At 50.6% G+C, this 25,998-nt stretch overlaps 1 protein-coding gene across 1 annotated transcript; it reads right to left on the reverse strand.

Annotated features, from left to right (window-relative positions):
* Positions 1-1,608: 1,608 nt before the first annotated feature.
* On the reverse strand, positions 1,609-25,259 carry BAG3 (BCL2 associated athanogene 3). The gene is made up of 4 exons (XM_027528678.1): positions 24,674-25,259; positions 8,433-8,756; positions 6,224-6,628; positions 1,609-3,005 (listed from the first exon to the last, which is right to left on the reverse strand). The coding sequence occupies exons 1-4, from the start codon at positions 24,857-24,859 to the stop codon at positions 2,166-2,168; spliced, it is 1,755 nt and encodes a 584-aa protein (XP_027384479.1). The 5' UTR covers positions 24,860-25,259; the 3' UTR covers positions 1,609-2,165.
* Between the last annotated feature and the right edge of the window lie 739 nt (positions 25,260-25,998).

A 25,998-nucleotide genomic window follows, 5' to 3' on the forward strand; every position in this document is an offset into this window, starting at 1 on the left:
GTTGCTTTATGTCCCTGACTCCCACAGAGGCAAGATAGGCCCATTAACAAGAGCCTTGCAGCCAGCCCTACACTCAGCCTGTCACCACCATGCAAGGCCAAGGGACCGCCAACACAGGCTGGATAACTCCTGCCCAATACCCACGTGCCATCTAATTTTGATGGCTGAAAACATTCTAACTGCACCAAAGGGCTACCTGCTGATGATCTTCAGCGATAAAATATCCACCTCATTCAGTGACCACATAAGAACCCTTTACGTTGAGATCCACTGAGCATAGGATCAGGGTCTTTTCTAATGAGTCAGTTCTTCTCATCAGGTGGCCAAAGTATTGGAGTTTCAGCTTCAGCATCAGTCCTGAAACTCCAGTACTTTGGCCATCTGATACGAAGAACTGACTCATTGGAAAAGACCCTGATGCTGGGAAAGATTGAAGGAGAGGGAGAAGTGAACGACAGAGGGTGAGATGGTTGGATGGCATCACCGACTTGATGGACATGAGTTTGAGTAAGCTCCGGGAGTTGGCAATGGACAGGGAAGCCTGGCGTGCTGCAGTCCATGGGGTCAAATAGAATCAGACACAACTGAGCGACTGAACTGAGCATAGATGCCCAAGTCATCAAAAAGATGGTTGCATTCTTTACATTGATTCATCTAGTGAAAAACAGTCCAGAAGGCTTTTTGCTTCTTTTTATTTACACACTTGTGTTTCTAGAATCATTGTCGTTGTTAGCGGTCAGCTTATACTCCTCAAATGAGTTCACCGCGTAAAGATGTTGGCGAACTCCCATGCGAATGACTTCAGCCTTTCTCATCAGGCTGAGTGGCAAGCACACCAGCGTGTATTTTTGTGCAGCACTGTCAGGCACCAATATTAAACTCAATACAGTCATGAGGAATTCAGCTCAGGGATTCAGCAGGCTTCCTCACAGCTGAGATCTCAGGCCCATCTTTCTCTTTCTTCTCAATTTCCACTTATGTGACAAAACATATCTCCACATTCTGGGGCTGGCATACTTCCCAAGCTCTTAAAATACATTAGTCCAGAAAGATCCTTTCCCCTCCAGTGGCTTCACAGTGCATCTGATCCCTAACCCCAGTGACTTCGAGGAACCCAATCTGGGAAGATACACCTGGTCCCAGCTTGGCTTGGTGACTCAGAGAAATGTCAGATCAAGATGACCCCAAGACACTCACAGAACACGTGCCCAAGCCCCAGTGACCTGGACTCCAGGAAGGCGTGGGCCAACCTCAGGCAATACTGGAAACTGGTTTCTCTGTGCACTTTTGAACCCACGCAGCTGCTTGGTGAGACCTGCAGGTGGCCTGGGGCCAGGTGGGCAGAGATGCACCTCAGCTGCGGCAGTCAGAGAGGTGTGATGGGCACATTCCCATTACCTGGGTTTATAGCCCTGGGTCTTCCCAGGTTCCGGCTGCAACCTGAGACAGAAAAATGACCAAGACTCATTTTCTCATGGGCCACACCAGTAGGGGTGTCACAAATCCCAGAGCAGGCTTGTAAATGCATCCGCTGTTTATTTTTCCTGAAGCCAGTGCAAGTCTATCTTGATGCTGCCACTCTTCAAAATTCAGAAACCACAGAAGACATTTTGAGTTACATTATTACTTTATTTTCCTTTTTTTTTACACATAGCATTAAAGCCATCCCACATACAGATACCTCTATGGCTCCTTACACGGTTTATTCTATCTAAAGTATCATAGCTATTAGATGACAAAAATCATCCCATTAAAATGGCAACATTTCTGAAAAACGGGCTTCATATTTAGTGATGAGAAACTGACTCCCCATCTACTCCCCCTGCCAAAAAAAACTCCTTCAATCCAGAGCTAGAAAGACAGTTCACATCCATGGCTAACACATGGGGCCCATACAGAGACGGCTCCAAAACAAGCTATGGGGTTATTAAACTTGTAACAAGCAACTTCTTTATTTGTACGGAATACGAACACAAGAAAAGCATCATTTTCCTTTTTAGCCCTTTTATTAGTGTGTTTTGCCTCCACCCAAGTTACTGCGTACCAAGCGGCTATGAAGAGTAAAAACCAACTGATTTTAAGTCCCTGAAATGCATGCAACTTATAATTCCTAAAGCACACAATCAGTTCCCAGTCTCCGGGGCTGACTCTTCACTTTGTGGAGACTACGGTGCTGCCGGGTTAGCAGTTGTGTCTGTTGTGCTGCTGGGGTTTGGAGTTGCTGCTGCTTTGGCTTCCGGCGGCTGGGTTTCGGTTTTGGGGTCTTCTCCGTCTCCAGCACTCTTCTTGCTCTTGTCTGCAGCCATCTCCATGATCTCCTGTAGCGGCTGATCGGTCTCAAGCGAGCTGGGCTGGAGTTCGTAAACCTGGACTTGACCCGGGACATCTATTGCTTTCTGTTCAAGTTTTTCCAAGATGGTCTGAACCTTCCTGACCCCATCTCTCCTGGCCTGGCGGACATCAGCTCGTCCTTCTGGGTCTACCGAATCCAGAGCCAGTAGCTCTTTGGTCAGATACTCTTCTATCATCAGGTACTTTTTGTCCGTCTTCTTGCCTTCAAAGTTGTCCACAGCCTGTTCCAGCCCTTGCACTTTCTCCAGGATGGCTTCTACTTTCAGCACACCTGGATGCTTTGGGGGCACTTCAGCTTCTCCTGGTTTAGGGGGTGCAGCTTCTGCAGGGGCAGGACTAGGGACTGCTCTCTCTTCTGCAGCCACATTCTTGGGGGAAGAGGGGACGGCAGAAGGGACGGCAGAGGGAACGGCAGAGGGGATGGTAGGAGGGGCGGGGCTAGGAGGACAAGGCACCGGAGCGGAAGGAACCTTTATTTCCACCTTCTCAGAGGGAGGCGGGGGCTTCTGCGAAACAGGTTGAGCATCCACCTCCTTTCGGATCACTTGGATCGGGATGTGTCCAGGAGGGAGATCTGGTCCAGTTGGGCCTGGCCTGCTTTCTGGCTTGTTTTCAGGTTGGGGAACAGGCGAAGGTTCTCGGTGGGTCATGGGCTGTGGGAAAGAGGCAAGGACAGAGACAATTTTAATGGCTGAGAGTCACAGGTGGTCATTTGTAGCTAGTACTGACTAGAAGGAAATGGGAACGACTTTTAAAAAGTTTAACAGTATAAAAGAGATTTTCAAAGTCAACTGACACCAGTTACAAGAATAAAATATGGTATTCATCATGTATAATGGGGCTTCCCAGGTGGGGCTAGTGGTAAAGAACCCAGCTGCCAATGCAGGAGACATAAAGATGTTGAGTTCGATCCCTGGATCAGGAAGATCCCCTGGAGGAGGGCATGGCAACCCACTTTAGTATTCCTGCCTGGAGAATCCCATGGACAGAGGAGCCTGGCAGGCTACAGTCCATGGGGTCCCCAGGAATCAGACATGACTGAAGAGACTTAGCATGACAAGCACACATGCATTATATGTAACCAAACCATTGTTACGCTTCCGTTTGTTACCTTGGTCTCTCAGTCTGTTCTCTCTTACTGACTTTTTCTGAAGATGGAATTCTTACGGCAATGAAAAGAAAACCAACGTAATTTTTCAAAAAGGAAAATACCTCAAACTCATGCTGACTCCTGAGTTACTTCAGCTCAAAGCAAAGTCCTGGGTGACTCAGACTTTCAGGGGATGGAGCCGTGGAGTAATAATTGCCACTTGCCCCCTTCTGCGTGAAAGTCTCTGCTCAAGGTGTGACCTTCCCATCTCCTGTTTCAGCAAAGTTATAATCGTCTTTTTTTTTTTTTAAACCTATGACAGCGTTGTGGTTTCTGCCCAGACTGATGTATTTTTTTGAGAATAAGCAAGATGCCCCAAATGGGTAACCCTATAAGACTTCTGCTTGGACGCATTTGTGCCAGAGCTGATACTGGCATAGCACAGCACCTCCACACTGACCGCACGGCTACAGAGGCTGAGATGCTCTTTAATGTGACTATAAGCCAGAGGCGTGTTTTAACAAATGAACTATGCCTGCAACAGAAGTAACTTGGTTCACCCAGCATTCAAGTGAATATCTGAAAAAAACTCACACACTCTGATTTCATCAACTGGGAAATAGGAGTTAGACTATAATACTTGTAAAGTACTCCATATTAAAAACATTATATCCCACTATAATGTTCAATTAGGTCAAATCTTTGCAAGCCTCCAACATGGGATCTCTGAATAACCTGTGAAAGGGAGGCCACTACAAACAATAAGATTAAGTGGAAATAGGATGAAATATTGTTTCACCAATTACACAAAATATATAGGAAAGATATGAGAGGAAACATTGCCAGCTTGGCAAATGAGCACTTCTTTCCCATTTGAAAGGATTACTGAGTTTAAGTTAAGGATCTGATGGACGCAAGGCTGTTTGAACACCACTAGCCTCCTTTTCCATCAAATCTCTTCTGCCAACCAGCAGTCCTCAACTTTGGCCCTTGGCATTCATGAACTAGCCACACGCCTCTCCTTGGGCTTTAAAGCAATAGCTGAATAAGTGACTTTAGAAACACTTAAGAGGGGGTGTGCCTGCTGGCTTGTACTTTTCAAAAACTTTTTAAGGTCATGATAGCAGAAAAAGACCGAGAAACTGATCCAGATTAAAGGGGACTAAAGGCAAATGACACCTGCATGCAATGCTCACGATCCTAGACCGCATCCTAGAACAAAGGGGAAACTGTTCTACAGGAGACGTGGAAACGAACTGTGTGTGAGACAGTAATGTCGTAAGGATGTTAACTGTCCTACAGCTGATCACTCTAATGTAGTTATCAGTGAGAAGGTAGCTCTCTTAGGAAAACACCTGCTGTCATGTTTAGGGGACAGGGGCATGTTATTTATAACTAAATCTCAAACAAAAATATAGATAATATATGGAGAGAGGAAAAATGACAAGGCAAATGGGGTAAAACATTAACAGTGAATATGGCTGAATCTTTGCTTTCATGACCTTCACGTATACTGGACTTCCATTCTGTAAGGTTGGAATCATTTCCAAATAGAAAAGCCAAAAACAAAACAAAAACAAAAGCCAGTAACAGGAAAGCACTCTGTTAGAGGGCCCTGGACAGTGTCCCCATTTGTAGGAAGAAGATGCCCTCCATTTGTTTACAGGGGACTTTCCTTTCAAGAACAGTGGTCAAGAATTCACTCAGCAGCTGAGGGGCCCTGGCTGCTGGGTATTCTGCGGCTCTAAAACTAGAAGACTGCTTCCCCTAGGAATCAGTGCCTGCACATCTCTGTGCTGTGTGCTGTGCTAAGTCGCTTCAGTCACGACCGACTCTTTGTAACTCTATGTACTGTGCCCACCAGGCTCCTCTGTCCATGAGATTCTCTGGGAAGAATAGTGGAGTGGGTTGCCATGCCCTCCTCCAGGGACTCTTCCTGACCCAGGGATTGAACCTGCATCTCGTATCTCCTGCATTGGCAGCTGGGTTCTTTACCACTAGTGACACCTGGAAAGCTAGTGCATGCCTCTACTGAAGGTTAAACGGGCACTGCCTGTGACTTTCACCAGACAGGCAGGAAGGTTTCCCAGCCACCCAGCCGGCCGGGCATCAGCTGGGCAACATAGTCCTTTACTGCAAAGGGTAAGACATGCTGCCTGTGGTCAAGGTCAGAGCAGAGCTGAAGAGAGCAGATGAACACTTCTGAAATGCATAGAATAATCAGATGCTGAACTGTAAGAGACTAGGCACCCTGAGAAAAGATCAGGCTGCATGGAAGCGGCAAGACTGGCTTGTCCCTTGGAGGATGGGAAAAGTTTAGATTGTGGAGGCATCTCAGGAAGTGGGTTCAGTGTGAGCAAAGAAACAAGAGACGAGACAACAGACGAAAGGGCCAGCAGGGTGCAGAAGGGGTATCCGTGAGGCAGGAGATGGAGGCTGCAGCTGGAGTGTGGAGTGGGGTGTGGCAGGGCCCTGAAAGGGTATGACGGGCAGAGGACACCTGGGCCCCAGATGTGTGACGCCATGCTCTGCCCACCTTTCCCCATCACGGTGGCTGGAACTCTGCCCCTGAGGCAGCTGCTACAAAGAACAAGCAAAAGCTATAGAAGGCACCAGAGGTTCACAGCCCTCGCCCGCATCTGCTGGTGACCAGCATTTTTCCGGGATCTCGGTCTCCCCAGGAAGGGCTGATGAGGGCAGGGGACCCAGGACACCTGCACAGAGCTCCTCCGGCCCTGGAGAGATGCCACCCCAGCCCATCTGCGACACCGACTCCCATACCTGAGGCCTGTCGACCGTGGTCTGCACACGGACAGATGGCGGGGGTGGCACTGGTGTGCTGCTTCTGGCTGGAGAGCCCTCCCGGCTGGACGCACTCCGGACAGGAGGCCGGAAGGGGGATGCGGTCCATGTGGTCCGGGGCTCCCAGTCATCCCCCTGGATCTTGTGGTACACGGGCTGGTGCGTCTGGTACTCGCCCTGCTGAGCTGGGTAGTGTGTCTTCTGGGCTTGGTGGAAGGATGGCTGGGCTGCCGGCCGGGTGACATTCTGCTCGTGTATCACAGGGATGGAAATGTAGCCCCGGGGGAGCTGGTGACCACCCAGGCTGCTCCTGCCAGTGGAGGTGGGCAGGCTGGCTGAGGAGGAGGACGAGGAGCAGTCTGAGGCCGCTGGAGACTGGGACCGCTGCAAGACACAGAATGCAGACACACGGCCCTGTGAACCCTTGCCTGGCTCTCCAACTCTGCCCGCAGTACGTGCCTGCTCAGGGTGGCAGGCTTAATACAACCTCCCACCTGTTAAGCCTTTCCAGTGTCCACATGTACTGTTAAGACTGGGAACTCAGGAGTCAAGAGGCCTGGGCTCAAATTCTCAACAGCCCGACAGCTTTGTTGTTGTTTCAGTCGCAAAGTCACATCCGACTCTTTGCAACCTCATGGGCTGAAGCCCACCAGGCTTCTCTGTCCATGGGATTTTCCAGGCAAGAATATTGGAGTGGGTTGCCATGCCCTCATCCAGGGGATCTTCCGGACCCAGGGACTGAACCTTGGTCTCCTGCATTGCAGGCAGATTCTTTACTGTTAATGAGCTACGTTTAAAGTACAGAAAAGAGTAACCCCTCCTCACCTAACTTGAAGATTCTGTAAAAGAATCAGTGGGTGTGTCTGGCACCAGCACCACCCACAGGAAGTGCTCACGAAGTTTAAATTATTGTTGTCATTTCCTTTCCTCTTTCCTGAACTCTTTCCTGCTTATCCCCAGAGAACCCAGGGGCCAGTGGGAACCACGTGCCCATGTGGACCAAGGCAGGCCAGGCCCCTCTCCCTTCCTGACAGCCTACTTTCTATTTTGGAAGAGCAGAAGAGTGTTTCCCCAGCTGGCTTCTAAGGCCCCTGCTAGGTTAAATTTGTGAAGATTTGTCTGACTGACGCATCACTTTTGATTTTTACAACAAAAACATTACAAATATAGGTACTGCCTCTCCAAGAAAGGGTAAGTGCCTCCTGTGTGAGTGTGTGCTCAGTCATGTGCGACTCTTTGCAACCCCATGGATTGTAGCCTATCAGGCTCCTCTGTGGATGGAATTTTCCAGGCAAGAATACTGGAGTGGATTGCCATTTCCTTTTCCAGAGGAACTTTCCAAACCAGGGATCCGACTCACGTCTCTTGCCTCTCCTGCACTGACTGCCAGGCAAGTTCTTTACCACCGCACCACCTGATGCCTCCATTAACTATGTTTTTCACATGGAGTGAGCATTTGTGCTCAAGAGCAGCGCGGGGGACACAGTGGGATGGTGTCCCAACAGGAAAACCCAGAGGGCCTATGGCTCAGGATTCCTGCTGGGGTCCACTGGCCTTCAAGTCTCAGCTAAGAACCAGGTTAAGGACTATGCTTTAACTGTTAGTACAAGGAAGTGCTGACCTCAGGCTTAAAACCTGAAAAAATAATTTTATGCTTTGTTTTAAACAGCAGACACTGTGAGGACAGGCATGCGGTCTCATTTTCACATCAGCGTAGCTCCGAGCAGTTAACACTCACCCATGAACACTGAACTGAGTGAAATGACACAGAGCCTCTCTGTGTTTCTGACACACAAAGCTCAGTGGGAATGAGAGGTGTCATAGGAGGAGCCAGAAGGCAAGGCTTCCAGGCCCTGCAATGCCACTTCCGACTTTATGCTTTTGGACCAAGCTGTTACCCCTTCTTGAGCCCCAATTCTGGAGCTTCAGAAACAAACTACAATCTCTGCTCACCTGAAAAACCAGCCTGTGAAATGCTGGGGCGACATGGGGCTGTCAGCAAGCGATCTTTGCTGGGTGACACTGGCCAGGCCCGGATGCCCCACATCTCACGGGGTTGTCATGAGGGTCTGGGGTCATCTGTGGTCTGGGGCAGCCCAGGAAGCACGAAACCCAGCTCCCCGCCATCTCCTCCTCCTGCCTGCACAGGTCACGGTCATGTAGGCCTGTGAGCCAGGCCTCTCCTTACCTCGGGTCCATGGGAGGCTGGAGGCTGGGCCGCTGCAGCAGCTGCCGCCGGTGCACTCAGTTTATCTGGCTGGCTGGCTTCCGCCACACCCCGCAGGGGCGACTGGGATCTCGGGGGAGCCGCCGCAGCCGCCTCGGTTTGGAAGCGCTGCGTCCCGGGCTGGGAGTATGCAAAGACAGGGTGCGGCCGGCTCGGGGCGCCTTCATGAAGGACAGGGATGGGAATGTAGCCTGGCCGGAGCTGGGGGTACACGGCATGACCTTCTCTAGTGGGCAGCAGCCTGGCGCCCTCCCGCGAAGGCCCATTTGCAGAGGATGCGGTTTCCTAAAAGTGAGAGGAGACACACAGACCTGTTAGAAACTGGGAAGGAAACAGCCCTGAGCAGGAGAAAGCATAATGCCATGTGCTCCGATCTTCCAGAGTGACTCTGGGCCCCACAGTGCCAGCTAGGACAGCTGAGCGCAGAAACTGTGGGTACCTCCCCTGATCCCCTACTTCTTCCAGACCTCTCCTCCCTTGCTGAAGCTGCTGTTGGCCCAGGAGTTTAAGAATCAGAAGCATCAAGAGAAAGTAAGAGACAAGTAAGGTATCTGTGGAGCACAGGAGAAGTTCCGGTTTCCCGAACTGGTAAGACAGGTTTTTGTTCTGGATGACAAGGCAGCCTTGCATACAGGAGAGTCCCCGACAGCCTCCCAAACCTTCAGAGACCCAGATCAGAAGATGCTAGGAGGGTCCAATGCCAACTTGCTAAGGGGATTACAGCCAGCATCTCGGCTTCCTAAACGGTCCTCACATTTCCTGACAACGCAGATTCACGTGGGACCCTGACACAGGCCACAGCCCAGAAATCTGCAGAGAAGGGGCAGCGGCGGGCAGGCAGCTTCCTCAGGAATATTTTCAGAACAAGAGGCAAGAAAGGGAGATACCCAAGGAATGCAGAAGAGGCACAGGATGAGAACAAAACCCGGGGATTAGTCGTGCTGGTCTTGTGATGCCAACAAAGCTTGCTTGGCGAGGAGCGGCTGGGGTCCCTCCTATGTCCTCTCATGAAGTTCTCCCTTCAGTGGCCTGGCTATTTTGGGACCCTTGAGAAGGCCAAGTTCCAGATGTACCACAGAGAAAGATCCTGTTTCAGACAACAAGGCTGGCCAGTCACTCACCAGGCAATGTCACTCCTCACCAAGCAGAGGCTGGGTGACTGAAGCCAGGGACCCCTGTGGCTTCCTGTCCTGACCATCTAGAGGGTCCTTTCACAGAGGAGGGGGCTGAGGATTCGTGCCACTTCCACGCATCCAAGTGGACAAACTATTATGCCTCCTTACGAGGCATCCCCCTGAACGGCAAACACCAGAAGGCTTGAGGCTCTATTCCCGCTGAGGCGAAGCTGGTCACAAGGAGGGCAAGCCCTGGACCTTAGATCTTTCAGACCCGTGAACCTCTCTCTGCCCTCCTGCTGAGCCCGCCGCCCCAGCGGGCCTCCCAGCACTCAGGAGAGGCCCGGGTGTTGCCATGTCCTTGGGGACACCGGCAGACAGGCGGTACTCTCAGATTAGAATACCCACGTGCTCAGGGTGGCGGCATTATTTTAGCCTGCTTAACTTTAGGGTCACCCAAGAGCAGGGAGTGGGTCCAGGCGTCACATTCAGAAGCGCATTCCTGCCACGAGATGGGCACCAGAAGGGAGGCGGCAGCAGCGCTGAAGGAGGCCTGTACTGCCGAGTGCTGACTCATCACAGGCCGGCTGGGCACCTCGTCCTCGCCCTGGGGCACCATCCCTCCAGCCTGGAGCGGAGCCTGGACAAGTGCGGGGGGCGGTGTCCCTGCTGGCCTCCTCCTGGCCACACACTAGAGCAGAGATGGGCAAGTTAGCCGCCCTCATCCACTGGCTGGCCCCTGGTGAACACCCTGCTCCCAAGCTACTGGGTACCGTGGTTTACACCAGCAAGGCCCAATCCCTGCAGGCCGGGGGCTGCGTGAAACAAACAGGATGACCACCTGGAGAGCACAGGGGCCCACCTGGGCTTTTCTAGTAAGGTGGGGTTTCCTAAAGAAGGCTCGCCTTCTTTCTTACCTCTGTTAGTAATCATTCTTTCATTGGGGGTAAGTCTCTTCACCTCTCTGAGCCTTAATCCCCTTTGCTAGAAAGTGGAGCTAGCAACACCCACTTCACAGGTCTGTAGTAAGCTATTACGAGAGCCCATGGAGAGGGGTTTGCCCAGGGGGCTGAAAGGCAGTCCCTTCTTACACAGGCACAGGATGCTTCGACTCAAGACGCCCAAGGGTCAAAGAATCAAATCTGAAGGACTCAGTTAACCAGTGGTAACCGGAGTCAGGAAGGTGGACGCACCTGGAGGAAATGGTAATCGTCTGGGAAGGGACCCTCTGAGGAGATGCAAAAGCTCTCTCTCTCTGGGTGGTGGAGATAAATGTGTACACCCATATGTAAGAGCAGTCTCTCTCAGTCTCCTCGTCTCGGGAGCCCCCACGCTGCCCATCTCCTGCCTCAGTCCACCCACACCACCCAGGCTGAACCCGTGAGGGCGGCCACCCCCCACCACTCTGCTGTGAGCTGTGCCTCCGCCTCAGACCCTCTGGGGCCTGGAAACCTTAGAGAGCCCTGGCCGAGTAAGGCCTGGCCACTCCTGGGGGAAGCCCCTGGATCCAGAAGGTCTGAGGGCGGGCCTGCCAATACATTTTATGCATCTTGCTGAATATATTTTGTGCCTCAATTGAAAATGGAAAGGGAAGAAAAAGGAAGAAAAAAGGGGAGGAGGGCAGAGGAACAGCTCTGCCTGCCCCGGGGCTGTGAGAGCACAGCCAATACCCGGCCTGGGTCTTGGGAGCAGTGCGGCGCTGGGGTCAGTGAAGGGAAGCGAGTGGTCGCTGTAGGCCGGGGCGGGGGCGTCAGGGGCCCAAGCTGGAAAGAAGGGAGGCTGGGAGAGGCCCGGAGGCTGCTTTCCTATCGTTCTGAGGTCTGTACTCCCGGTTCCGAGTGAACGAATGGCTCATTCATGCCGTTTAATAAAAACCCCACGCATCTCTTCACAACTGTCGTGTCTAAAAGAAGGCAGGCAGCCCTGATGCTCTGGTGGGCGGTGGTGGGGGTGTGTGGCGGGCTTTGTTTAGAAAACACTGCCTGAGGTAAGTTTTAAAAAACCATCTCACGTCTATGGACTAGAAAACTAACACTTCTATGTGAACAAAAATTTAAACCGAGTGAAACACCCGCCCGCGACAAGGTCCGCACGGGGTGCTGATGCCGCCTCCGCTCCCACTCTGCTCTCATTAGAGCCCTGTCAGCAGTAAATGCTTCAGGTCTATGAACCAAACTGAGGACCCAAAAGAGCCACACTGCCCTTTTTACCTTCTGTGGTGTTTCATCAGAGTCTAGTGAAAGGAAAGATGTACTTTTTTTCCGGGGTTGGGGGCAGGGAAGACTTTAAAATGTTTAATTTATATTAAAGTATTTATATGACTATGTATTTAAAGTAAGTATACATTCAAATGGCTTTCCTGGTGGCTCAGACGGTAAAGCGTCTGCCTGCAATGCGGGAGACCTGGGTTCGATCCCTGGGTCAGGAAGATTCCCTGGAGAAGGAAATGGCAACCCACTCCAGCACTCTTGCCTGGAAAATTCCATGGATGGAGGAGCCTGGTGGGCTACAGTCCATGCGATCGCAAACAGTCGAACACGACTGAGTGACTTCACTTTCTTTCTATACATTCAAATATATATAATAAATATATATTATAAATGTTTATAATTATCCTAGGAAACGTCTAGAACATGTCTCCTTAGTCCCGTAAGAAGTGTTCTCAAGTTCAAGCCCAAGCCTCTTGGTTCTGCTGGCCGGCATCTTTCATAGAAGACGCACTACCTGCCCCGCCCTGACTTCGCTGGGGACGGGGCTTCCGTCTCCTGGGGGTTTCACTCCTGTGAGGCCGGGCGACAGGGACAGGGTGCCAGCAAGATGACCAAGCGGACGACGGCCGGCCCGGCCTCCCCATCACCGCCTGCCTCGCTTCCTGAGGAGCGGTGACAGCATCACAGAATTACCCTCCAGTCAGCTCAGCTCATTATCCTTATCTGTGGGCAGAGCCATCAGGAATACATTCATACAAAATCCAATTAGGAAATCAGAGCCTGACTCCACTGCCTATCTCACTGCACTAATTTATAAAATGAACCGGCCAATTCTTCTTCTTTGGGCATTACGTTAAAATCCTCTGCAGGTGCCAAACAACTCCATGAGAAGGCCAGGATGAAAAGCGGGAAAAATCGCCTCAGATGAGCCAAAACTTGCCCTCGCAAATATCAGGTATTATTACTAGATAAGCCTGGGGTCAGGTTCTGAGCTCGGACGAGGGTGTGGCTTACAAACAGGTCTTATTTACTCATTGTTGTTGTTCAGCCGCTAAGTTGTGTCCAACTTTTGCAACTCCATGGACTGTAGCACATCAGGCTCCTCCCTCCTCCATTATTTCTGGAGTCTGCTTAAACTCACATCCATTGAGTTGGTGATGCCATCCGACCATCTCATCCTCTGCGGTCCCTATCTCCTTTGGCCCTCAATCTTTCCCAGCATCAGGGTCTTTTCCAGTGAGTCAGCTCTTTGCATCAGGTCGCCAAAGTACTGGAGTTTTGGCTTCAGTATTAGTCCTTCCAGTGGATATTCAGGGTTGATTTTCTTTAGGATTGACTGGTTGGATCTCCTGCAGTCCAAGGGACTCTGAGAGGATGACTACGCTTCACCACTGGTTTTTAGTTAACAGCGTGGGCACTAAGGGACAGCTAGCAGACTTGCAAAGAGACTGCATGTGGTCCCAGAGCCAGCTCTGCCCCTAAGGAGGCACTACGGAAGCAGCTTACTCCTACCCTCCCACCCCCAATTTCCTGAGCTGTGAAATGATGTGCTATAAAGCGGTGGTTCTCAGACTAGGGGCGTCTGGAACACCCAGGAAATTAAAAAAAAAAAAATGCAGATTCACTGTTCAGTCCTAACAAAGTCTGACTCAGAAGGTCTGTGGGGAAACCTAGCCCCAACGGCCCTGGGAGCACAGCTCTAAACGAGGGTCCTTCCAGATGACCTTCTCCCTGACCTCTGATCCCAAGATCTCTCCTAGCTGTAAACACCTACATAAGGCTCAAAAACAAGGAAAAATTGATGCTGCAGAAATCTAAAAATGATCACTCTTAACTGTACTCAGTTAAATCACATCAGTAATCGCTGGAACTCAAGGTGCCCCGCAGTTTCACGAAGAGGAGGAGTTCCCTGTGCTATACAGTAGACTCGGGACCTGAAAAGCAGGCTGGGACCATAAGCCCCGAAAACCGTGCCCCCATGAGCCCCAACCTCAGCTCCACAGTGCAGTGTTCTTTAAAACGTGGGCTGAGCAGCTACAAACCACGCTCTGAATGAAGGGGAACAGCCACAAAGGCAACCCGGAGCACCACCGCCTTGACAGCCCTGGAGTCTTAAGTAGGACACACTCTATTAACTGGGTTTTTAGGCCAAAAGAGCCTCATGCCTGTCAGCTAGTGACTTTTACTAATGATACTTCCAAGACTTCTAAAACAAGGGGGGAAAAAAAAGATGAAGGGAAATAAGAATCCTGGGACTCCCCATTTAGTGAGGACCTGGATCAAAATAAAGTGGCCTGGGCTTGCCTCTCTCAGGCAGGAAGCAAAACAAAAGAAAAGCTTCCTTCTAAAGCGCACACAGAGACCTGAGCTTCAAGGTCCTACAAAACCTTCCGTTTGGTGTTATAGGCCACAGAAAAGAAGCAGGAATTATTGCCAATGTGATATATAAACAGATACCTACATCCCCACAGCCAAACTTGAAGCTCCCACTAGAGTGTGGTAAAGGGTCTCTTCCACTGCTCCCAACCCTGTTTGGGGGCACATAAGAGACACTGTGCAAACTGAATAATAAGCAAAGTCCACATCCACCACAGTCTGCTTACAGCGCTCCTGGTGGGACAAGGGTCTACACTCTAAGTGATCTAGTCCCAGGTGATCGAAGGTTTTATCTAATACACCCGTTATTAGAGTATGTACACTTCTCTACAAAACAGAGCTACAGATGTACAAAATAAACTTATGGTCACCGGCAGGGAAGGGGGGATAAACTGAAAAGATATATACACATTATGGTACATAAAGCACATAACTAATAAGGACCTACTGAATGGCACAAGGAACTCTTCTCAATACATCCGTAACGGCCTACATGGGAAAAGACCTAAAAGAGAGTGGATATAGGTAATGTATAACTCATCCATTTGGCTGTACACCTGAAATTAACACAGTATTGTCAATCAACTATATTCCAACAGCAATTTTTTTTTAAAGAAGTATGTGGCCCTGATCCTGGGATTACTGAGATGGGTGTCCCTATGCGCTTTTACTAGGGAAAACTTTTTTTAAAAAACATGACATTGCTTCTCTTTGCAGCTGTGTCTCAACAGGTAGGAATGAACCAGCGTGAGCCCCCATCTCCAAGCTGCCATCCTGGACTCCAATCCCGCCCCGTTGCTTGCCAACTGCGTGCTCTCGGACAGGACTCCTTCCTACTGAGACTCAGGTCCCCTAGCTTATAAAAATCCCCATGCCTCCCAGGACCTGTTGCCAAATTTAAGTGAAATAAGGCATAAGAAAGTCTCCGTGAACTCTGAGCTGTCCTGTGCCCTGTATAACCGCGCTCTTCCATTCCACAAATAGTTACTGATGGACCCAGCTTCTCCCAAGCAACTGCTGGTTGGGCCTACTGTTCAGAAAGTTGTAAATTCAGGTTTAATTCCTCAGTGGTCTCACCCAAGTTGGTAATGAGCCTGTTAAAAGTTTGAAGCCCTTTTATCTGAGAGTCCTAAGAGCACTAATTAGCAGGGATGCCATTTTCTCTGTTAAGACATGTTATCTAATGTTTCATACTGGAAGCAAACACAGCCAAAGACAACTCCAGAGTTCTGAGCCCTACACTCTCCTCTGCCTTCAGGAGGCCCCCAACCCTGGAGGGGCTGCCTTGCAGACAATCAACACCCAGTCTGCAGTGACTGTAATGCCTGCACACGTGCCCCTGACGCCCAGGGGAAGAGTCAAGCCAGGCTGGGACAGAAGGAGTCGCCTAGGAGTAGAAAGTCTGCTAATGTCCCTTCAACATCCCCAGGGTGTCGCTCCATGGCATGTAAGTCGTGGGCCACAGCTGAGTATGTCCCCTGCTGGAGAGAGTGCTTGGGGCTCAGAGTTCCTCACTCCCTGGAGCCCCCTTCAAGGGTTCCCAAGGTCACAGGGGAAGTGGCTGCAAAACCAAGAAGAAAACCCTGGATCCTGGGAGTTCAGCTCCTGAACTCAGTGGCTTCAGGGTATTTAAAAAACTACCTACTTCCTCCTCAGAAAAAAAATTAAAAAGGTAGGGATCTGCTTTAATCAATCTAAAGCCACAAGCCACAGACGGAAAAGTATCTGAAATCTCCGTATCTGGAAGCAAACTCTTGTCTGAATTTAGATAAAGAGACCCCTTTACCCCCATGGGTACATTCCCATTGGTTTCTCAAGGTTCTGTCTCAGAGGCCAGCCATGCATAGCATCTGTTGTTAGCAGGGCGCTGGCTTTACTGGACATGCATTTTGCACAAAACACAATTCCCCAACAGGAAAAAAAGTCACGTCTCCAATTCACCAACCACAGCTCAAGCAAGGGGAGACTGACAGATGGTGGCAGCCCTGGGAGGAATTTCGGGGGGGACTCCTTCCCCACCCTAAGCAGCTTCTCAAAGCACTCCTTTCCCAACAACCACACTCCCTCAAGAGGGTGATGAAAATCAGAAACCCCCTCCCTCTCCTTCTGCCCCTTAGGGTAGCGTCCAGACCACCTGTGCACACGGCTGATGACCCCCAACACCCTTGGGCATCTGGTTCCTGCTGGCACTGTCCTCAGGCCCAGGCAGAGACCCTCCCCTCGATCATAGGGTTGAGGGTAAACACAGCACTCCCTGAAGAACACAGAACACACAACTGCCCTGGCCTGTCTCGGGCAGGGGATCTGGGGCCAAGGCTACAAGCTGCTGGGGCTGTGGGCTACAGGTCTGGCTGAGGCTCCAGAAGGCTGACGTCTGCACTGAGTTCCTGCCCAGCTCCTGTGTATCCCCCATGAGGGGCATAGGAACCCCCAAGGAAGGGTGCTGAGGGCGTCAAGACACTGGTGGAAGGACAGTCAGCTGAGGTGGTTCAGGGGCCATAAGAGGCCTTGCCTCGGGAAACAAGACTTCATGCCCATCTGGGAATCGGCAGACCCACATCCAGCCAGCACTCTCTACTGTGTGGGGAAGCCGAGTGCCTCTCCGAGAATCCCCTCCGACTTCTTGGTGGAGGCTGGGGCCCACAGATTGCACACACGCCTCAGGTCAGGCCCTGGCTCCTCACAATCCCGCTGGACGAGTACTGGTGTACGCCCATTTCTCAGAAGGGGAGACTGAGGCTGGGCAGGGGGGAGGTGAGTGATTTTACCTGAGACCACCGGACACGTGAACACTTTCACTATTCCTGTCACACCTGTACACTGTGGGATTAATAACTGTTGATGGCTAAGGACAAACGAACATCTGCAAACCCTTTGTCTTCCTGGGGGTGAAATCGCAGCAGGAGGGAAAGCATTTCATTTCGCCCGGTGGAGCTGAGCTGAGGCACAGACCTGGAACATTCAGTTCAAGTGTGCTCCGGGCCAGGGAGCCAAGGCTCAATGCTGAGTCACCGCCTGGCTAAGGCAGGGCAGCGAGAGTGGGGCACTCAGTTCTGAGTCACCACAGACCGGAGACTCCTCAGGCCCAGCCCAGGGCCTCTGCTGGGAGTGAACCCAGGTCCAGCCCAGCAGCAGAGCCGGGTCCTACTCTGACCCTTGGGCTCCGTGGGATAATCTGGAACATTCAAAAAAGCCATGTGGCTGCCTTCCCTGCTACACACATGTTCTTTCCTATCTTCCTGCCGTTTCCACTTCTAAACCATTCATTCATTCATTCTTTGTCCAAGAAAGAATTTTTAATGTAATTGAAAAAATTACAACAATTCTACTTTAAATTTTCAAGAAACCAAGGAAGTTACTTCAAAATAGGAAATGCCTGTTCTTCAACAGGATGCTAGGGAATTTTCAGGGCTAAGTCTCATCTCCCTCACTCAGGACGCAGCTCTGGGTAGGGGAGCTCTCAGGAGGCACTTAATGTACACAGGATTTCGCAGCTGGCACAGGGGTAAAGAATCCGCCTGCCAGTGCAGGAGGCACGAGAGATGTGGGTTCGACCCCTGGGTCGGGATGATTCCCTGGAGTGGGAAATGGCAACCCACTCCAGTATTCTTGCCTGGAGAATCCCACGGACAGGGGAGCCTGGTGGGCTACAGTCCACAGGGTTGCAAAAAATCGGGCATGACTGAGTACACACACACGCTATACACAATATTATGGAGGCAGCGAACAATCTGCAATCCTGGTCTTCAGAACCGACAGTGAGTAAGAGGCTTTGCCGCTCTGCAGTGTCTGACCTTACTGCCAGCCTCACAAACGGAAAAACTGGAGACAGACTCCTCGCACAGCCCTGGCTTAGTGGCATCTGGCTGCTGACAGCAACCAACCTCCCTGGCAGGCCAGCTCTAAGATGCTGTGTCACTGGCGGGGACAAAAAAAAGACCGCCTCCAAACACGTAAGGATGAATTTAGGGAATCAATACCCAAGTCCCCTGTGGAGAAAAGGCCACTCAGAAATTCAATAAAAAGGAACCGGCAACTGGGAGACCTTTGGGGACGAGGCTGACGCCGCTTAGGAACCGACAGAAGGCTTCCTGCAACACACACGTCAGGAAGGGACGCTTGTCTTCAACAGCCCGGAGCCCAGGCCCATGTTTTCCTCTTCTCCACACAGAATTGTACATATCGAGCCCGTGGACCCTGCCAGGCCCTGAAGAGGCAGAGAGATGAAAGAGACGCAGAGTCTGCCTCTGGGACGCTCAGCCCACAGGGACGTGACCTTGAGGCAAAGCAGGAACGTGCTGCCTTTTAGAGGAAAGTTTCAAATTGAAGTAATGTGGCATCTGGAGCCGGGATGGGCTGCTTCCAACTGGAGAGATGGGGGAAACGCTTTGTGGAAAATGGCCCTGAAGGAGGCAGAACTGTCCTCTGTGTGACATTTTAACACCATGACTCGCAGAGAGCAGGCACTCAAAAAATTTCGGCAGAGATGAATGAGCGGAGACTGGGGCTTGTCTTCTCAGCTCAGACCCAGGCTCAGGAAAGGAGCCAATGTGTCTGACGAGCTGTAGGAGATGGACTCAAGGCTGTTTAAAATCGGGGCTGTGCCTGGCGAGCTCAGAGTATAAAGGTCTAAGTTCAAAGAAGCGGCTAGGCCCGCTAGCATCGAGTCTGTCACCTGGGGTGGGGGCAAAGCTCTGCTCACAACAGTCTGTTCTGTCACAGCTGACAGGCTTCAGGCCAGGGACCTCCCCTCTCTGCACGTCTGTCTCCTCGTGTATAAGGTGAATCTGACAGCTTCCACCTTCGTGAGCGCCTTTGAGGGTTTAAAGAGATAAGGTTTGTAAAAGCACCCACCTGTGTCTGGCACATGTCTACAAAGGTGTTGACAGATGGAAAAAATCAGTTCCTCCCTTCCTACAGAAATTCTCTCTGATCAAGCTTTTACGAGCTGCCTGACTGGCTGAAAAGCTGCCAAGGCCCCCAAAGAAATCGTCCTAGAAATATGTGAAGACTGAACACCAACTATCTCACCAGGCCGCATGATGCCAAACAAGGGCTGGAGATCAACTTTCACATCTGCAAAAGGAGGGGACTTGGAGCCTCACTTCACAAGTCCAGCTTTTTGTCTGAGAGCTGAGGCACAAAAGGATCATGGGCACGCGGACTTGATTCACAAGCCATGGGGAGCCGGGAGGGCCTGGAGAACTCTGTCAGGTATCAGAGAGGTTTCCTTGTGGTTCATCAGCACTGGAGGATCCTCAGAGGTTCCCAATAAGCAAAGCCTTCAGCTACTGCTCCCAGTTTCTCTATATAAGGCGTCTTAAACATGTTAAGAGCAACATTAACACAGCAGAACTATGAAGCAGAAAGAGTAGGTTTGGATTGATGCATGGCTTCCTAATTTTTACGAAAAATGCCAGGTCGTTTTTAAATGTCAATGGGAAGGAACCAACGTGTAGAGTGGTTTATATAAGGCAGCTGTGTGTCATTCCAGAAATGAGGACAACCTAATCAAGCCTCATGGGTGGTATGAGGCTTCCTGACTCACAGGCAGCCCCAACAGCATCAAACAGCTAAGCCTTCCCGGCCCTGGCTAACGTCAACCGCCGCCACAGTTCCTGCGCGCTGTCTCTACCCCCTGTAAAGGGCAAATATACGCCACGACACAGGCGACAAGTTATTGGTCAGGTCTTGCATAGGCCAAACACGGACTGTTCTTCAGAGGGGAGAACGAAGGTCCTGGATGAGCTGGGCTCCAAAGGCGTTTGTTTGGCCATGTTTTTATCAAACCCTCAGCAAATTGCTATTCATCTGTGATACAGACATTTGCTCCAGAGTCACTGCAACTGGCTGGAAATATAAAGGAAAGAATGGCCGCTCCTTTCCTGTGTTCTGATTCTAAGAGGCACAAGAGCTTACGATCGATCTGCAAACCACAAGATGATCTCATCTCTCGGAATATTCAGGAAGCTCTCCTGAACGTGAAGGGGAACAAATGGGTCTCTGCTTCAACTGAAACTCAAACCAGCTCTGAGTTCCTCTGCAAGGATGCTCCTATCTGTTTCCTATAGGGCCTGAGGATAATCTGTCAAACGACTGCGGTGAGATTCAGCTGGCAGGGCAAGCCTCTTGCCCGCTTCTTCTGGGGTTCACAAGGGTCTGGGGATCACCTCCCCACACCTGGCATTGGCACCCTGCCAGGTCCATCCCTCCCCCTATCATCCCCATCGTCATCCCCAGAAACTCAGGCACCTGCTGAGTTTAACCAGGAAGGAAGGGAGGCTCGGGAGATGGCTCTGCAGGTCTAGATGTGAAGCAGGATCCTTTGAGGATGCCAAGGCTCACACAGGTGCACACAAAGTCATAGCTCCCCCACGCCACCCCCTCTAGGATGTGGGATCATTGTCCTTTGGTGACTCTCAAGTGCCCAGGTGCCAGAATCAAGAACCAACAGGGCAGCTTTTTCTGACATACAGATTTCTGGGTCCTACCCTGAGCTACCTGGATCCAACAAGGGAGTACGCACAGCTGGCAACCTGTGTTCTCCTCAGGCTTCCCTGGAGACTGCCAGGCTCGGGAATCCGTGCCCAGGCACCTCCGGGACCGGAAAAGCTAGAACCGCCCTGCTCCTCTGCCCAGGGAGGTTTGTGAGGGAGCGGCACAGCACCACACTCCAAAGCATCTGGCCTCTGTTTATTTCACAAGGCGAGCCAGAGGAGCGGCCCGCATAGAAACTGTACGTCTCAAAGAGGATGCCAAGCCCTCTGCCAGAGAAGGGGCCTGGACTGGTAGGAACTTGCCAAGAAACGTGTGCAGAAAATCGATATCCAGGAAGACTGCAGGTGGGGAGGTTCAGATTCTCAGAGTGGAGCTGGAGTAAGCCCAAAGCCTTTGCCTTTAGCTGCCCTGCCTCTGCAGTGAAGGACAAGATACTTTCACTTGCCCCCTCTTTAAAAATGGGATGAAAGGTCACTCTAAACACCTCAGGGAAATGGGAGAGGATCAACTCTAAGACAACAGCAAATAAAACTAAACCATACACAAAGTTCTAGTCTTCTTCTTTCCAAGAAAGTCATTCATTTACCCATATGACTAAACTGCAAACACCCCAGAAACTGTCTTCCCCTGAAGAGGGCTTTCTCTGTTCTTCATGTTCAGTGAATAGCTCTTGACTGACTGACAGCATCTTCCCTGGAAGGTAAGGATGCTCAGAGGATCCTCTTAGCTCAGTTCCTCTAAAATCACCCTTTGTTTTTTGCCAGAATTATTTTCTCAATCCACATTAAGAAACCAATTTCTGATATAAAGTGCTAGTGAAGGATATTCACTTCATGGCAAATAGATGGGGGGAAAATGGAAACAGTGAGGGACTTTGTTTTGGGGGGGCTCCCAAATCACTGCAGATGGTGACTACAGCCATGAAATTAAAAGACACTGGCTCCTTGCAAGAAAAGTTACGACCAACTTAGATAGCATATTAAAGTTTTAGGGGGGCTCCCAGATCACTGCAGATGGTGTCTGCAGCCATGAAGTTAAAAGACACTTGCTCCTTGCAAGAAAAGTTACGACCAACTTAGACAGCATATTAAAAAGCAGAGACATTACTTTGCCAACAAATGTCCTTCTAGTCAAGACTACGGTTTTTCCAATAGTCATGTATGGATTTGAAAGTTGGACTATAAAGAAAGCTGAGCACCGAAGAATTGATGCTCTTGAACTGTGGTGTTGGAGAACACTCTTGAGAGTCCCTTGGACTGCAAGGAGATCCAACCAGTCTATCCTAAAGGAAATCAGTCTTGAATGTTCATTGGAAGGACTGATGCTGAAACTGAAACTCCAATACTTCGGCCACCTGATGAGAAGAACTGACTCACTGGAAAAGACCCTGATTCTGGAAAAGACTGAAGGCGGGAGGAAAGGGGATGACAGAGGATGAGACGGTTGGATGGTATTACCGACTCGATGGACACGAGTTTGAGTAAGCTCCAGAAGTTGGTGATGGACAGGGAAGCCTGGCGTGCTGCAGTCCATGGGGTCCCAGAGAGTTGGACATGACTGAGCGACTGAACTGACTGAAAGATTTTCCATCATTCACAGAAGTTAAAGTGAATTAGTCACATAATTGTTTTGTGTACATCAAAGCACAGTCTTGAAAGCCATGAAGCCCACAGAGCTAACAAAGTGAATGTTAGTTTTTTCCTTATGTTCTAGTGCCACGTTGAGAAATCTCAATTAATTTGGTAAGCAGCTCTTTTCTTGAGTTGATCACATCCAGCCATCACCATCCAAGTAGTCACAAAAGCCAGAAGGGCAGAAAAACAATCAAGTACTCCAGCCTGCACAGTTCACCCTTAAATTTCACAGAAATTTAAGACTCTTCTACCTTCTTCTGAACAATAAACTGCCTCTTAATTAGGACTTTCCAGTGTAGGTCTCTCTTTGCTATTGGTACTGGCTGAATGGCCTTTGGAAACACATGTGAACTCTCTGGGTTTCTTTCTCAGAAAAAAATAGAGGCTGAGCTAAAAGATCTTTAACCATCTTTTGACTTTAAAATTCTGTTAAATTTTCAAATCAAATTTTCACAGCATCAAACTTCTGATTTACTAGCTCTTATGTTCCACTTGTTGAGAAAAATAATAGTAACTTAACCTGTTTTTTTTCCCCCTTGAAAAAGTTTGTAAAACCACAGCCTAACCCATCCATCGTACGTAAGATCTCAACCTGCTGGGTGAGTTTCATGTTGAAAACCAAGTGCCAGAGATGTGGCATGTACACTGAACTCACAGTGGATATGTTCATACTTGATCTACACTCACCACCAACAACGCCAGTGGATTCTGACTCTTCCTGTCTCTATAGGAAGGAAGCCTCAAAATGACAGGATTTTTTTTTTTTTTTTTGGCCTCAGTGAAGATCTACATCCTTGCAGGCTGCATTAACAGAGCTGGTTTGAAATGAGCTTTAGTTTCACTCAATAATGGGCTGAACAGACAAAAGGAATACATGGTTATGTCGATCCCAGCTAATTACAGCCTCTTGAAATAATTTTCAGGAATAAATATACAATTAATTTCTTATAAGTATAAGCTGCTGATTGTACAATATCTCACTGTTGGGCACCAGAGTTTCATAAATATTTTAAAGGAAAAAGCTGCATAAAACTGAAGGTGGTTAACACAGATTTTTTTCTTCTAAAACAATGGTTTATAAAACATTTTTAATTCTGTGAGTTTTTAAATCTTCAAAATAACTTACCAGCTCATGTCTTTTATTTTGCCCAGACAATGTAACACTACTACAAGTCTAGTTCTTTTTGCCAAGCTTTACGTTTTGAAAAAGCTCAAAGTTATAGAGAATTACAAGAGCAATACAATTAGTTATAATTTTTTAAATTAACGGACTCATTCCAAGTTTATATTTTCAAATTGTCATGGTTCTAAGGATTAAGTAGTATATACACCCCTGCATATATGTAAATAAGGCATACTTCTAATACAAAAGTATTACTACTAAATTATTTGTGTATTGGGGATAAGAAACAAATCCTAAATATTTTAGTAGCATAACAAGGAAGGGAATGTATTGATATTAAAAAAGAAAAAAAAATCTCTTTCTGACCAGGGTGAGGCAGTATCTAAGGCGATAGCCAACTAGGGGACAGTCTGGCATCTTCAGTTTAGAAATTGCCTGGAAGATTGCATCTTATTTTTAACAAGTCATACTAGAATATATTCGTAGTGAAGACAACTTTCAAACAATAATACAGTTTTAATTTCAAATACAGAAGGGAAAAAAAAACAAGAAAAGGAATGCATTTACATCAGTCTCCTGAGTCACTCTGTGCCTGAGGTGGGAGAGTGAAGTCAAGATACCCTCACCCAAGTTCAGGAACTTGAGGAGGTAAAATTCCTAAGAGACCCTAAAGGACCCCCACAGAAGCTTGCCAACGGTCCCCTGGCGTCTGCCAAAGCACGGTCAGCAGAGAGAAAAGAGGATCTGAGCCCTGGAAGCCGGGTGGAGACCGTGGCCGGGCCTGACCCGGGCCTTGGTGCTGAGCAGGCCGGCCACCCGTCGTCTCCTGGCCCAGGGCCCCTCGAATGGAGCCGGTGGACGGGACCTGGTGCCACAGCGCAAGGTCCCACTTCCCGCCTGACCCCCGGAAACCAAACACGGCCCAGGGAGGGCAGTCCTCTTGGGAACCTCCCCAAACTGGCCCAGACGCCGGCCAAGGGCGGGCCTGGAGAGAGGGCTCGTGGGGGGCGCAGCAGGCCGACCCCCCTGGGAGCTGGCGTCCTCCTGGGGATCCGTGCGTTCCAGGCGGCCTTCACTGACCTCCGAGGCACCGGCTGCGGCCGGCGGGCACCTGGCGCCTCGCGTCCCCGCAGGCCCAGTCCAGCCGCCCCCGCCCGGCCCTGTCCCCAGACTGGCCGTCGATGGGGGTTTGGGGGCAAGGTGGAGGGGGAGCCGCTGGCCAGGGCGCGGCGCGGGCCTTGCTCACCTTGGGGCCCTCGGGGGGCACGCGCGGGTCGTTCCACGTCGTGGTGCGGTTGTTGTGGTCCACGAAGAAGGGCCAGCCGGTCTGCGGGTCGATCTTGATTTCCCAGCCAGGGGGCAGGGGGTCGCGGTCGCCGGCGCCGTTGCCGGACGCCATCTGCACCATGGGAGAGTGGGTGGCTGCGCTCATGCTGGGTCGGGGTCGGCCCGGAGGGGCGGCCGCCGGGGTGCTAGGGTGCAGGGTGCCGGGTCGCGGGGTGCCGGGTCACGGGGTCGCGGGGTGCCGGACCTCCAGGTGTAGGGTCGCTCGCTGGCCGCGGCCGGAGCGGAGAGTCGGGAGCGCCGCCGACGTGTCCGGGAAGCCGGCGCCGGGCACCTTTATGAATTAAAGGAGGGGGTGACGTGGCCGGAGAGGGCTGGAAGTGTCTGGAAATAGCCTCCTCGCTGCCAAAGGGGAAGGAGGAGATAAAGGGAGGTAGCAACTGGCCGGCTAGAAACTTCTGGTCCCATCCAGAGAAGTTGGCGGCGGCTCGGGTTGGATGCGGAGCTCCGCCCTGAGTCATCGGCTATAATCGGGGCGGGGCGGGGCGCGGGCGGGGCGTGGGCGGAGCATCCGCCGGCCGCCCCTCCTCCACCCCGCCACCTCTTCCCCAACATTCGCGGCTCCGGGGGGGCGGGGGATCCCTGGCGGAGTTGTCCCTGAGCTGGGCGGGGGGCTTGCATCCGAGGGATCCCTGTGCCGCCGAGCGGCAGGTCGAGCAAACCCCAGGGGACGTCATCTGTGTGTCCTGGGCCGGTTTCGGTTTTCGGATTCGCTTGGTCTTCTTCGAGCCGCGTGGGTGTTCCCGGGACTGGCTCCTTCGTGTAAAAACAAACTCATCGTTAGCCTTTTAAATCGTTGGGGATTAACTAGAGTCTCTCCCACCTCGCCTTTGCACCCCTAGATTACTGATACTCCGGGACACTGGTGACCCTCAGTTAATCACTTTTTTCCCATGGGCTTAAGGGCCGTCCGGAAGGGGCTCTGGAATGTTGATCCGACGCCAGAAGCAAGCCAGGGAGAAAAATGGAAGTACAAATAGAAATTCACCTGCCTTTCTTTCGAATCCTAAAGAAAGATTGCATCAGCGCATGCATGTTGCTGAAGCACATGTCTTAAATGTAGACTCTGTCGTTGCAGTGAAGAACTTTATAGAAAAAACATTCTTTGGGGTTTAGGGCTTGTTGATGGTGCAAGTTGGTTCTTGCTATCTTAATCTGACCTTCATTTGGAAAGTAGTGTAAGTCATGCGTGCTCAGTCACCTCCGACTCTTAGCGACCCTGTGGAG

This window comes from Bos indicus x Bos taurus, chromosome 26 (genome assembly GCF_003369695.1).
Source record: "Bos indicus x Bos taurus breed Angus x Brahman F1 hybrid chromosome 26, Bos_hybrid_MaternalHap_v2.0, whole genome shotgun sequence".
Taxonomy (NCBI): domain Eukaryota; kingdom Metazoa; phylum Chordata; class Mammalia; order Artiodactyla; family Bovidae; genus Bos; species Bos indicus x Bos taurus.

Excerpts from the sequence above, each read along its gene's own strand:
- BAG3 (XM_027528678.1), bottom strand. The coding sequence starts at position 24,859 with ATGAGCGCAGCCACCCACTCTCCCATGGTGCAGATGGCGTCCGGCAAC. Across the intron at positions 8,757-24,673 it reads TGCCCCCCGAGGGCCCCAAG|GAAACCGCATCCTCTGCAAA; the intron begins GTGAGCAAGGCC and ends TCTCACTTTTAG. Across the intron at positions 3,006-6,223 it reads CCACGGTCGACAGGCCTCAG|CCCATGACCCACCGAGAACC; the intron begins GTATGGGAGTCG and ends TCTTTCCCACAG.